We start from the raw sequence: 11,893 nt of genomic DNA, 5'->3' as shown, positions 1-11,893 counted from the left end.
GCAGCAGCATCTCCCTGGCCGACGCAAAGCATACAGTGGAAGCTTAAGAAAGTGTCAGCAACAACTTGGATTTGTCATCTAAAGGATGAATCTACCATTGCAATTCTGTTGATAGATGATTAGTACAAATTATTCTAAATCAGAACGCAAAGTGCAGGTGAGTGTAAAAGTTGACACATACATCCCAGTAGACTTCCCTTGGGCAGGGCTCCTTAGCAGGTTGTGAGTTTTAGCAGGTGGGGATATGCTTGGTTCAGAGATGCCAACGTAACTCCAGTCTTGAGAGTATCTCCGCTATCAAAATGGTATGGTACCACCCAGTGGTGTGGCAGGTTGGGGAGTAGACTTTTTGCCATTCTCATACACAGATTTGTAAATATATTGGGATGAGAACGGACTATTCAACGATGCTGCCTTGAACGCTGCTGGAGCTGAGACATTGGGTGCTTTCATTGTCACCATCAGACCCAAAGTCCTGAGAAACACCACTGCTGCTAAAATCCATGTTGCTTGAGGAGTTGGCCTCCTGTTCAAGGCCTGTGGCTTCCGCCGAGGCAAGGGCGCCTGTGCTTCCGCCGAGGCAAGGGCGCCTGTGGCTTCCGCCGAGGCAAGGGCGCCTGTGGCTTCCGCCGAGGCAAGGGCGCCTGTGGCTTCCGCGAGGCAAGGGCGCCTGTGGCTTCCGCCGAGGCAAGGGCGCCTGTGGCTTCCGCCGAGGCAAGGGCGCCTGTGGCTTCCGCCGAGGCAAGGGCGCCTGTGGCTTCCGCCGAGGCAAGGGCGCCTGTGGCTTCCGCCGAGGCAAGGGCGCCTGTGGCTTCCGCCGGCATTTGAACCAGATTTTGATGAGGTACCGACCTGATGAGTCGGTACCGTGGCCGGTTTCTTACCTAAGGTATTTGGGCAGTCGTGACGCTTGATGAAGCATTGTGGGTGGCCGCTGCATGGCACTGTGTCCAGTTGCTTCCATTACCGAGGCCACCATGGCCAGTTGCTTCACCTAAGGTATTTGGGGCCAGTCGTGACACTTGACGGGCATTGTGGGTGACTGCTTCTGAGGCACGGGATCCGGTTGCTCCACCTAAGGTATTTGGGCCAGTCGTGGCGCTTGATGAAGCATTTTGGCCAGTTGCTTCAGCTAAGGTATTTAGGCCAGTCGTTACGCTTGATGAAGCATTGTGGGTGGCCGCTTCGAGGCATATGGGTGGCCGCTGGCATGGCAATGTGTCCAGTTGTTTCCATTACCGAGGCACCATGGCCAGTTGCTTCACCTAAGGCATTGGGCCAGTCGTGGCACTTGATGAAGCATTGGTGGCCAGTTGCTTCAGCTAAGGTATTTAGGCCAGTCGTGACGCTTGATGAGCATTGTGGCCAGTTGCTTCAGCTAAGGTATTTGGGCCAGTTGTGACACTTGCTGAGGCATTGTGGCCAGTTGCTTCAGCTAAGGTATTTGGGCCAGTCGTGACACTTGCTGGAGGCATGTGGGTGACTGCTTCTGAAGGCACGGGATCCGGTGACTCTCACCTAAGGTATTTGGGCCAGTCGTGGCGCTCGATGAAGCATTGTGGCCAGTTTGCTTCAGCTAAGGTATTTGGGCCAGTCGTGACGCTTGCAGTGGCATTACGGGTGGATGCTTCACCTGCCGAGGCACGGGATCCGGTAGCTTCACCTGCCGAGGCACGGGATCCGGTAGCTACCGCTGCATTGTGGCCAATTCCTTTTAATTGATTTTGGGGAATATATCTATAATTACCTACGAAAGAAAAGAACGTTTCAAATTGTAAAATGCCATCATTTGAAGTTCTGCTATTTATACAGTGTTACTTTTACTGAATTATATGTGCAGAACAAAACACACCTTTAGGTGGAGGATAACAGGTTATCCCTCCAATTAGCAGGCAACAAATCCAAGAAATTCTAAATAAAAATAAAAACATCCTAGTCAGTTAAATACCTTTAAAACATGGAAGACAAGGGAATCAAACTAGAGCCATACAACTTACCTCAAAGACATTTCAAAACTCACAGCCATTTTTCTCGTCAAATCCTCTCTATTCAGAACTAATGGTAGCCAGAAGCCTTACCAGAAGATCCCTGATATTGTATCTGATTGTCTTTTTTGCTGCGCCTTACAAAGGAATCCTAGACCCTTCTAATCTGGCTGGTTAATTAGGTACATCTGCAAGCCACTGAACATAATTTCCATTGGTCCAATTTCCCAATTGAGATTAGGTGCACTTGATTTCATTCAGCTGGTGTGCTTAAGGGTTTGCGCATTCATGGACAAAGCCAATGGTTTCAAAGAGTGAACTCTACCTACCCAGTGCACTGGGTGAGCTTAATCAAGTGCACCTTTATTTCATGCTAACTAAGATCCTGCCAGGGGATTTTGCAGGTGCACCCTCAGTCGTCCGGTAGAAGTGTGTTGTGCAAAAATATATTTTAGATTTTTCAAAGTAGCCTCACTTTGCCTTGATGACAGCTTTGCACACTCTTGGCATTCTCTCAACCAGCTTCATCTGAAATGCTTTTTCAACAGTCTTGAAGGAGTTCGAACATGTGCTGAGCACTTGTTGGCTGCTTTTCCTTCACTCTATGGTCCAACTCATGCCAAACCATATCAATTGGGTTGAGGTCGGGTGATTGTGGAGGCCAGGTCATCTGATGCAGCCCTCCATCACTCTCCTTCTTGGCCAAATAGACCTTACACAGCCTGGCGATGTGTTGGGTCATTTGTCCTATTGAAAAACAAACGATAGTCCCACTAAGTGCAAACCAGATGGGATAGCGTATAGCTACAGAATAGTGTGGTAGCCATTGTACCTTGAATTCTAAATAAATCACAGACCATGTCACCAGCAAAGCACCCCCACACCATCACACCTAGTCCTCCATGCTTCATGGTGGGAACCAGACATGTGGAGATCATCCGTTCACCTACTCTGTGTCTCACAAAGAATGCATATACAATTTCATCCCGTGTCATGAGTCTTTGGCCAAACAGGCAGTCGACTACAGCAGGCAATTGTGCTAATTTGTGTCAATGTTTGTGAAATGAGTTCCATGTGACACATTATGCTAGCTAAGCTTCCCTGCTAGTGCCTTGCCGGCTTCATCATTGGAACTTAAATGGATCCATTTAAGGTCTGAGTTCTCATACTATGTAGTTAGATGATTTCACCAACAATACTTGGTTTAGAAAAATGGACTTGTTCTTATTTCGACATTATTTAACCAGTTAGGCCAGTTTACAACTGCGACCTGGCCAAGATAAAGCAAAGCAGTGAGGCAAAAGCAACCACACAGATACACATGGGATAAACAAACGTACAGTCAATAATACAATAGAAAAATCTTTATACAGTGTATGCAAATGAAGTAAGGAAGTACGACAATAAATAGGCCAATAGTGACAAAGTAATTACAATTTAGCAATTTACACTGGAGTGATATATGTGCAGATGAGGATGTGCAAGTTGAAATACTGGTGTGCAAAAGACCAGATAAACAAAAACAAACATGGAGATGAGGTAGGTAGTTGGTTGGATGGGCTATTTACAGATGGGCTGTGTACAGCTGCAGCGATCGGTAAGCTGCTCTGATTGCCGATGCTTATAGTTAGTGAGGGAGACATAAGTCTCCAATTTCAGTGACTTTTGCAATTCGTTCCAGTCATTGGCAGCAGAGAACTGGAAGGAAAGGTGGCCAAAGGAGGTGTTGGTTTTGGGGCTGACCAGTGAAATATACCTGCTGGAGCGCGTGCTAGGGTTTGGTGTTGCTATGGTGACCAGTGAGTTGAGATAAGGCGGAGCTATACCTAGCAAAGACTTATAGATGACCTGGAGCCAGTGGGTTTGGCGACGAATATGTAGCGAGGACCAGCCAACAAGAGCATACAGGTAGCAGTGGTTGGTAGTATATGGGCCTTTGGTGACAAAACGGATGGCACTGTGATAGCAAATTGGATGCAGTCTGAGTAGAGTGTTGGAGGCTATTTTGTAAATGACATCACTGAAGTCAAGGATCGGTAGGATAGTCAGTTTTACGAGGGTGTTTGGCAACATGAGTGAAGGAGGCTTTATTGATGTTCTGTTGTCTGTTTGGGAATATCTTTGTTTATTGATAGTTTAAACCGTTCCAGGCATTGTAAAGATCAAAGTACACTGAATCCACTTTTTAAGACGCTGTGGATCGATTAATGCACTTGCAGGAAGAATGAGCTATAGGTTAAAAATCTATTGACGCTCATGTGAATCAATATGGGAAACAACAACAAAAATCTATACATTTAAGCTAGAAATATCAGGTTTTTGCATGGGCTGCTTAATCCACTTTATCTGCCTGCCCATGTCGCCCTTCCGCATCTGGTGTACGGGGCCGAGCTACAGCTGAGTTTGTCAGACCATGTGACATAACTGAACTCCATCTTCTCACGAAAGCGTCTGTGGCGTCTGAACGGTTTGGCCTACAAACTATTATGACCGCTATGGAAAGGGGAGACTCACAAACATGGTTCCGTTTTGCTCTACGACCCCAACAAGTTTCACGTACTCATCTGAAGGTAACCCATACAAACTAATGGAAGTATGGAGGTAGTTGTGCCAACATACATAAAGGGTTAAATATGTGCCATCACCAAGATAATGGATAGACTACAAAACCTCTCCATTAATGAAAAGGTGTTATTCAATGTGTTTCTGTGGGCTATGGTAGCAAAGGCAAAATTCTATATTTTATCAAAACATTGCGATAAAATGTTGATAGCTAAAAGTGTCCCAAAGATTCATGCAGCTAATTGATCATGGTTGAACCTTTAAAACAATTCCTTATGTTAGCTTAGTACTCTCCCTAAGGCTCAGACTGAGGTTGATGAATAAGTCTGGACAGGCAGTTAACCCACTGTTCCTAGGCCGTCGTTGAAAATAAGAATTTGTTGTTGACTTGCCTAGTTAAAGGTAAAATAAAAAAATAAAATTCAGCCGCAACAGCATTAATTAGGTCAGAAACTGATGTTGATTGATTAGGCCTGGCTCGCAGTTGACGTTCCAATTCATCCCAAAGGTGTTCGATAGGGTTGAGGTCACGGCTCTTCGCAGGCCCATCAAATTATTCCACACCAAACTGTTTTTGTATGGACCTTGCGTTGTGCACAGGGGCATTGTCATGCTGAAACGGCAAAGGGCCTTCCCCCAAACTGTTGCCACAGTTGGAACCACAGAATTGTCTAGAATGTTACTGTACGCTATAGCGTTAAGATTTCCATTCACTGGAACAAAGCGGTCTTGCCCAAGCCACCAAAAACAGCCCCAGACCATTATTCCTCCACCAAACTTTAGTTGGCACTATGCAAATCCCAAATCAAATCTAATTGTATTTGTCACATACACATGGTTAGCAGATGTTAATGCGAGTGTAGCGAAATGCTTGTGCTTCTAGTTCCGACAATGCAGTAATAACCAACAAGTAATCTAGTTGCTTCTGCAGCATTTGAGCAGGATGCCACACTTGCTGAGGAATGGGGGCCGGTTGCTTCTGCTGCTGGGTGAATTTGGGATGGATGCCTCACTTGCTTCTGCTGCTGAGACATGGCAGTCAGTTGTTTCTGCTGCATTCAAGCTGGACTCCACACTTGCAAAGGCATGGCGGTCGGTTGCATCTGCCGCCGAGTCTCAGTGGCCGGTTGCTTTTGTTGCTGGGGCATTTAAACCAGATGTCACACTTGTTGGGGAATAGGGGCCCGTTGATTCTGCTGCTGCGGCATTTGAGCCAGATGCCACAGTTGCTGGGGTTTTGGAGCTTTATACCACACTCGCGGAGGTTGCTTAGGTTGCTTTTGCATCAGAGCTGGATGCCACACTTGCTGAGGCTTCTGTGGCATGCAACTGGTTGCTTCTGGTGCTGAGGCATGGCAGTCAGTTGCTTCTGCGGCATTTGAGCACGATGCCACACTTGCTGAGGAATGGGGGCCAGTTGCTTCTGCTGCTGGCTGAATTTGGGCTGGATGCCTCACTTGCTAAGGCTTCTGTTGCATGGCAGTTGGTTGCTTCAGCTGCTGAGACATTGTAGCTGGTTGCTTCTGCCGAGGCGTGCATGGGAGCCGGTTCCTTTTGTGTGCTGGGACACAAGAGACAGTTTAGTTTCTTTAACTAGGCAAGTCAGTTAAGAACAAATTCTTATTTACAGTGACCGGCTACTTGTAAAGCCCACCGGTCAAACCCTCCCCTAACCCGGACGACGCTGGGGCAATTGCGCGCTGCCCTATGGGACTCCCGATCACAGCCATTTGTGATACAGCCCTGATTGAACCCGGGTCTGTAGCGACGCCTCTAGCGCTGCGATGCAGTGCCTTAGACCGCTGCACCACTCGGGAGGGGAGGCCTTCTTGCTGGGGCATAGGAGCCGGTTCCTTTTGTTGCTTTAGAATAGGAGCTGGTGTCTTTTTATATCGATAAGTACCTAGGAACCAAGACAATTCAGCATAGTAAAATGCCATCATTTAATAAGTTATTGGCACTATACAAAGTGTTATTTTAACTGAATTACTTTGTGCTATACAAACACACCTTTGGGTGGAGGATAGCAGGTTCTCTCTCCAATTAACAGGCAACAAATCCAAGAAATATTAAAAATGTTTTTTATCCTAGTCAGTTAAAAACACAGCTACCTGTAAAACCTGGAAGAGAAGAGGAAACCAACCACAGCGCGTAGTGAACATGGCTGAGGTGCACCCATGACCAGCTCTGAAAACAGATTGCATAGCGGAGAAGGTACGGTGGGATTCGAAATGGTCGGTAATCTGTTTGCTGACGTGGCTTTCAAAGACCTTAGATAGGCAGGGTAGGATAGATTTAGGTCTGTAGCAATTTGGGTCTAGAGGATCGTGGACCAATTCAATGGTTTTATAGAGGGAAATCTAACTATCCATTGCCCTGGGTGAGCTTAATCAAGAGCACTTTTAATGCAGGCTAATGAAGTTCCTGCCAGGGGCTTTTGCAGGTGCAACCTCAGTGGTCCGGTAGAAATGTGTTGTGCAAAAAGGTTGCACACACATTGAGATCGTGTCCAAAAATTCCATACTGTGACAAATTAAATGAAGTTGTCTGTTGACGTATGCTAGACAAGAGATTGTCCAAAAGCAAAGTGCAACTTCTTGTAGAAAATTCAATGCATATACAATTTCATTCATGTTCATGAGTCTGGCCAAACAGAGTCAACTACAACAGGCAAATATGTCTAGTCCAAAAGTCCTGGGTGACATCTTATGCTAGCTAAACTGTCATGTTAGTGCCTACCAGCTTCCTCTTTGGAACTTAATGGATCCATTTAAGGGCCTAATTCTCATACTACGCAGTTCGATTATTAATTGGTAAAGAAAAATGTGCATGTTTAAAGACAGTCTATACAGAATACATTTGTTAATTGATCGGTTAAACCGTGCCAGGCATTGTAGAAATCAAATACACCGAATCTATTCCATAGGAGCCTGTGGTACAATAAATGGACTAGGAGGAATGGGCTACAGGTGAAGAGTATTGAGGCAGTCAAAGTAAAAGGCCCATCAAAATCCAGTTGAAGCTAGAACATTTTTAATGGGCTGCGTCTCAATCCACTGCATCCGCCTGTCGCCCTTACGCATCTGCGGTGGACAGGGGCCGAGCTACGGTGGTGTTGGTCAGACACCCCAAAAATGCAGTCTCAAAAACATCTATAGCTTCAGAACGGTTTGGCCTACAAACTGACCATTATGGGAAATTGACTCCCGAACATAGTTACATTTCCCTCTATGACCCCACAATTGTAAGACAGGTAACCCATACAAACAGAAGTATGGAGGTAGATGTGCCAACAGGGGTTGAAGCATCCAAAATAACATTTGAGTCAACTAGATATGGAAGACTCCTAAACTGATTTGACCCTTTGCTATTTGTGGTATGGGCTATAGTATAAGGCCAAATGCAAGTTTGAAACTAAATGGTCACTCAATTCTAGTAGCTAAATGAGCCATGGTCTGACCATCTAAAAACCATTCCCTATATGTTAGCTTACTGAGGTTGAAGACAGTCTCACTGTATACAATGCATGCCTACATCTAAAGTATGAACATATGAAGAATGTCTGACAACTCACCCCTTGACAAATGTAGACCCAAGCTTTTATTTTGAACAGCCAGTAGCAAAGGTAAAAGACTAGAAAACCAAAGAATTAACTGGGCAGTCATTTTTACTACAGACTGCACACCACCTGTTCTCAATTAGCAAGCAATGGACATGAGAACCATTATTTCACAGAGACATTTTTGAAAGTAGCACTGTTCATGTACTCCCTCACGCTAGAGTAGCAAGAGCACCAGATACTTCCTGGTCAAAACAAAAGCAGAAAGAAATGCAGTGTCAGCAACACAGAATGTTAAGTAACAAATGTCAAAAACAATTCTCACCATTAGCTTCTAGAGGATGAATCCATTACATTTTCCTGTTGAAAGATATATGGTTAGTACAAAGGACTTCAAATTCAGAGAGCAAAGTTCAGAGCAGGTTAAAGTGAACCATTACCTTGCAGAATCCTTCACTAGTGATGGATATACGCTTGGTGCACCAGTACGAACAAAACTGTCCTTGGGAGCATTTCCACTGTCAACAGGCATAGCGTCCCTAGGAGTGTAGCGGGTTAGGGAGAATACAGTCCTGCCATTCCCGTAGTGCGATTTGGAACTGTAGGAATAGATTGGGATGACACCCGACTGTTCAACGATGCTGGCCTGAGTGCTACTAGAGGCACCATCATCAGTGCTTTCGTAGTGATTCTGCTGAGACATTGGGGCCAGTTGCTTCTGGGGCATTTGAGCTACATGCCATAATTGCTGAGGCATGGGGGTCAGTTGGTGCTGTGGCATGGCAGTGTGTTGCTTCCGCTGCTGGGACATTTGAGCTGGATACCACACTTGCTGGGGTACGGCGGTCGGTTGCTCCTGCGGTAGAGGCATTGAGGCCGGTTGCTTCTGCTGCTGGGGAAATTCAGCTGGATGCCATACTTGCTGATGCGTATGCGGCATGGCGGTCACCGCAGCGACTTGCTTCTGGACCATTTTAGCTGGATACCACACGTCGTGAGGCTGCTGGGGCATAGGGGCCGGTTGCTTCTGTGCCCGATGCCACACTTGCTGAAGCATGGCAGCCGGTTGCTTATGCTGCTGGGGCACTTGAGCGGATTGCCACAGTTGTGGTGGATTGGCGGTCAGTTCGTTCTGCGGTAGATGCATAGTGAATGGTTGCTTCTGCTCCTGGAGAAATTGATCTGGATGCCACAATTGCTGAGGTGGCTGGGGCATGGCGGTCGGTTCAATTTGCTGCTGAGGTTCAGTAGCTGGTTGCTTTTGCTGCTGAGGCATTTGAGCTGGATGCCATACTTGCGGGGGCATGGTGGCCTGTTGCTTCTGTGGTTGAGGCATTGGGGCCAGTTGTTTCTGCTGCTGGGGCATTTGAGCTGGATGCCACTCTTGCTGGGGCATGGCGGTCGGTTGCTTCTGTGGTAGAGGCATGGAGGCCAGATGCTTCTGGGGCATTTGAGCTGGATACCTCACTTGCTGGGGTATGGTGGCCAGTTCCTGTTGCTGCTGGGGAATGTGCATTGGATGCCACACTTGCTGAGGTAGCTGGGGCATGGCGGTCGGTTCAATTTGCTGCTGAGGTTCAGTGGTTGGTTGGTTCTGGGGCATTTTAGCTGGATACCACACTTGCTGAGGTTGCTGGTGTATGGCGGTCAGTTCCTTCTGCGGTAAAAGCATTAGGGCTGGCTGCTTCTGCTGCTGGGGAAATTGAGCTGGATACCACTCTTGAGGCATGGTGGTCAGTTCCTTCTGCTGCTGAGTTGCAGCTGCTTGTTGCTTCTGGACCATTTTAGCTGGATACCACACGTCATGAGGCTGCTGGGGAATGGGGGCCAGTTGCCACAATTGCTGAAGCTTGGCAGCCGGTTGCTTATGCGGCTGGGGAATTTGAGCGGATTGCCACAGTTGTGGTGGAATGGCGGTCAGTTCCTTCTGCAGTTGACGAAATTTGGCTGGATGCCACTGAGGTTCAGCGGTTGGTTGCTTCTGGGGCATTTGAGCTGGATACCACACTTGCTGAGGTTGCTGGGGCATGGCGTTCAGTTCAATCTGCTCCTGAGGATCAGCGGCCAGTTGCTTCTGGGGCTTAGCTGGATACCACACTTGCTGGGGCATGGCGGTCAGTTGCTTCAGCAGCATTTGAGCTGGATGCAACACTTGCTGAGGTTGCTGGGTTATGGAGGCCGGTTCCTTCTGCTGCCGAGGTTCAGTAGCCGGTTGCTTTTGCTGCTGGGGCAATTGAGCTGGATGCCACACTTGCTGGTGCATGGTGGCCGGTTGCTTCTGCTGAATTTGAGCTGGATACCATGCTTTCTGGGGCATAGCTGTTGGTTGTATAGGCATTGGAGCCGGTTGCTTCTGGGGCATGGTGGTCAGTTCCGTCTGCTGCTGAGGACCAGTAGCTGGTTGCTTTTGCTGCTGAGGAATTTGAACTGGATACCACACTTGCTGAGGTAGCTGGTGTATGGAGGCGTGTTCCTTCTGATGCTGAAGTTCAGTAACTGGTTCCTTCTGGGGCATTTGAGTTGGATACCACATTTTCTGAGGTGCCTGGGGCATGGGGGCCAGTTGCTTTTGCAGAATGGCTGCCAGATGTTTCTGTTGCTCTTCGGTCAGCTGCGCTTGCAATTGAGCTGTTGGAGAGTTGTAATTACCATATCCTTTAGACCTAAGTGGGCCTGTATAGAGCCATGCTGCATCAGAACCTGGTGCAGGATACCCATCACCTAGGTTAGATAAAGAAAAAGTAAAATGCCAGCCTTTGAAGTTATTGGTACCACAACTGTTACTTGAAATTAATGTGTAGAAACTCACTTGATGTAGAACAGGTTATCCCGCCAATTAGCAGGCAACAAAGCCAAGAAACTCTTTAAAAAAAAAGAAGTCTGTTATAAACACAGCTACCTGTAACACCTGAAGGACAAGGGAAACAAACTAGAGCAATACTTTTAAAAACCTACCTGAAAGCGATTCCAATCATCACGGCCATTTTGCACCTCAAAAGCTCCCCAGTAATCAGAACTAATGGCTGGTATAAGCCCTAGCATAATATCCCTTATGCTGTATCTGCAGGCTTTTTTTGGTTGCTCCTTTTAAACAAATCCCAGACCCTTCTAATGTCATTGGCTAATTAAGGACAGCTGTAATCCCTGAACTACATTTGATTCCTAATTCCAAATTGACCCCTAAAACCTACACCCTGGCCTAAACTTCTGTGCATCAGAAATTATTGAATAGGTATAAGCAATATGGCAACAATTGCATCCAGCCTATCAGAATGCAAGGTGATGCAATTACCATATTGCTATAACCTATCTGATTGTTTCAAATGCCCATAAGTGACTAAGTGGTAGGTGTAGGGGCTAGGGGTTGATTTGGAATTCAGGATATTTACTCAGGTGTGGTTGATTCTCTAATTGAGTTCCTGACAGGTTCCTGACAGGTTTGACAGCCCTTACTCTAAAGCATGCTTCAAACTCATTACACGGAGGGCCGAGTGTCTGTGGGTTTTTGCTTTTTCCTTGTACTTGATTGCTGAATTAAGGCCGCTAATTACTCCCCTCACCTACGGTAGTTGTCTAGGTCTTAAACAAAAACCTATAGACACTAGGCCCTCCATGGAATGAGTTTGACACCCCTGCTCTAAAGTAGGAAACACATTTTGTCTTGGCACTTCATTGATCGGTTTAAATTATTGCTTGTACAAAATTTACTTGGTTCATTTGAAGATTAGAGGCTAAATGAGCAGTTAGGCACCATTATTTTACACATGCCTTCTTTTAAACCGTGTGT

General features: G+C 46.6%; 1 protein-coding gene and 1 long non-coding RNA gene across 5 annotated transcripts; both read right to left on the bottom strand.

Annotated features, from left to right (window-relative positions):
- Positions 1 to 1,551: 1,551 nt before the first annotated feature.
- LOC116370619 (uncharacterized) lies at positions 1,552 to 2,133 on the bottom strand. The gene is made up of 3 exons (XR_004208769.1): positions 1,998 to 2,133; positions 1,853 to 1,911; positions 1,552 to 1,747 (listed from the first exon to the last, which is right to left on the bottom strand). It is a non-coding gene; the product is annotated as an uncharacterized LOC116370619 (long non-coding RNA).
- A 5,990-nt stretch (positions 2,134 to 8,123) lies between these two features.
- LOC116370618 (transcription factor SPT20 homolog) lies at positions 8,124 to 11,191 on the bottom strand. 4 transcript variants are annotated; one of them, XM_031819825.1, is made up of 6 exons: positions 11,062 to 11,191; positions 10,916 to 10,968; positions 9,473 to 10,860; positions 8,547 to 9,382; positions 8,432 to 8,466; positions 8,124 to 8,351 (listed from the first exon to the last, which is right to left on the bottom strand). In XM_031819825.1, the coding sequence occupies exons 1-5, from the start codon at positions 11,088 to 11,090 to the stop codon at positions 8,457 to 8,459; spliced, it is 2,316 nt and encodes a 771-aa protein (XP_031675685.1). In that variant the 5' UTR covers positions 11,091 to 11,191; the 3' UTR covers positions 8,124 to 8,351; positions 8,432 to 8,456. The 4 variants fall into 4 exon arrangements, with proteins under 4 accessions (XP_031675685.1, XP_031675686.1, XP_031675683.1 ...); XM_031819826.1 differs by having other exon boundaries at positions 8,547 to 9,629; positions 9,723 to 10,860; XM_031819823.1 differs by having other exon boundaries at positions 8,547 to 10,860.
- Between the last annotated feature and the right edge of the window lie 702 nt (positions 11,192 to 11,893).

Source organism: Oncorhynchus kisutch, unplaced genomic scaffold, assembly GCF_002021735.2.
Source record: "Oncorhynchus kisutch isolate 150728-3 unplaced genomic scaffold, Okis_V2 scaffold2671, whole genome shotgun sequence".
Lineage (NCBI taxonomy): Eukaryota > Metazoa > Chordata > Actinopteri > Salmoniformes > Salmonidae > Oncorhynchus > Oncorhynchus kisutch.
This window is presented reverse-complemented; position numbering and strand designations above follow the sequence as displayed.

Bases quoted from the DNA above. Each gene is read 5' to 3' on its own strand.
- LOC116370618 (XM_031819823.1), bottom strand. From the start codon at position 11,090: ATGGCCGTGATGATTGGAATCGCTTTCAG. The intron at 10,969-11,061 runs GTAGGTTTTTAA...TTTTTTTTAAAG, and splicing joins ATGATTGGAATCGCTTTCAG to AGTTTCTTGGCTTTGTTGCC. The intron at 10,861-10,915 runs GTGAGTTTCTAC...ATAACTTCAAAG, and splicing joins GATAACCTGTTCTACATCAA to GCTGGCATTTTACTTTTTCT.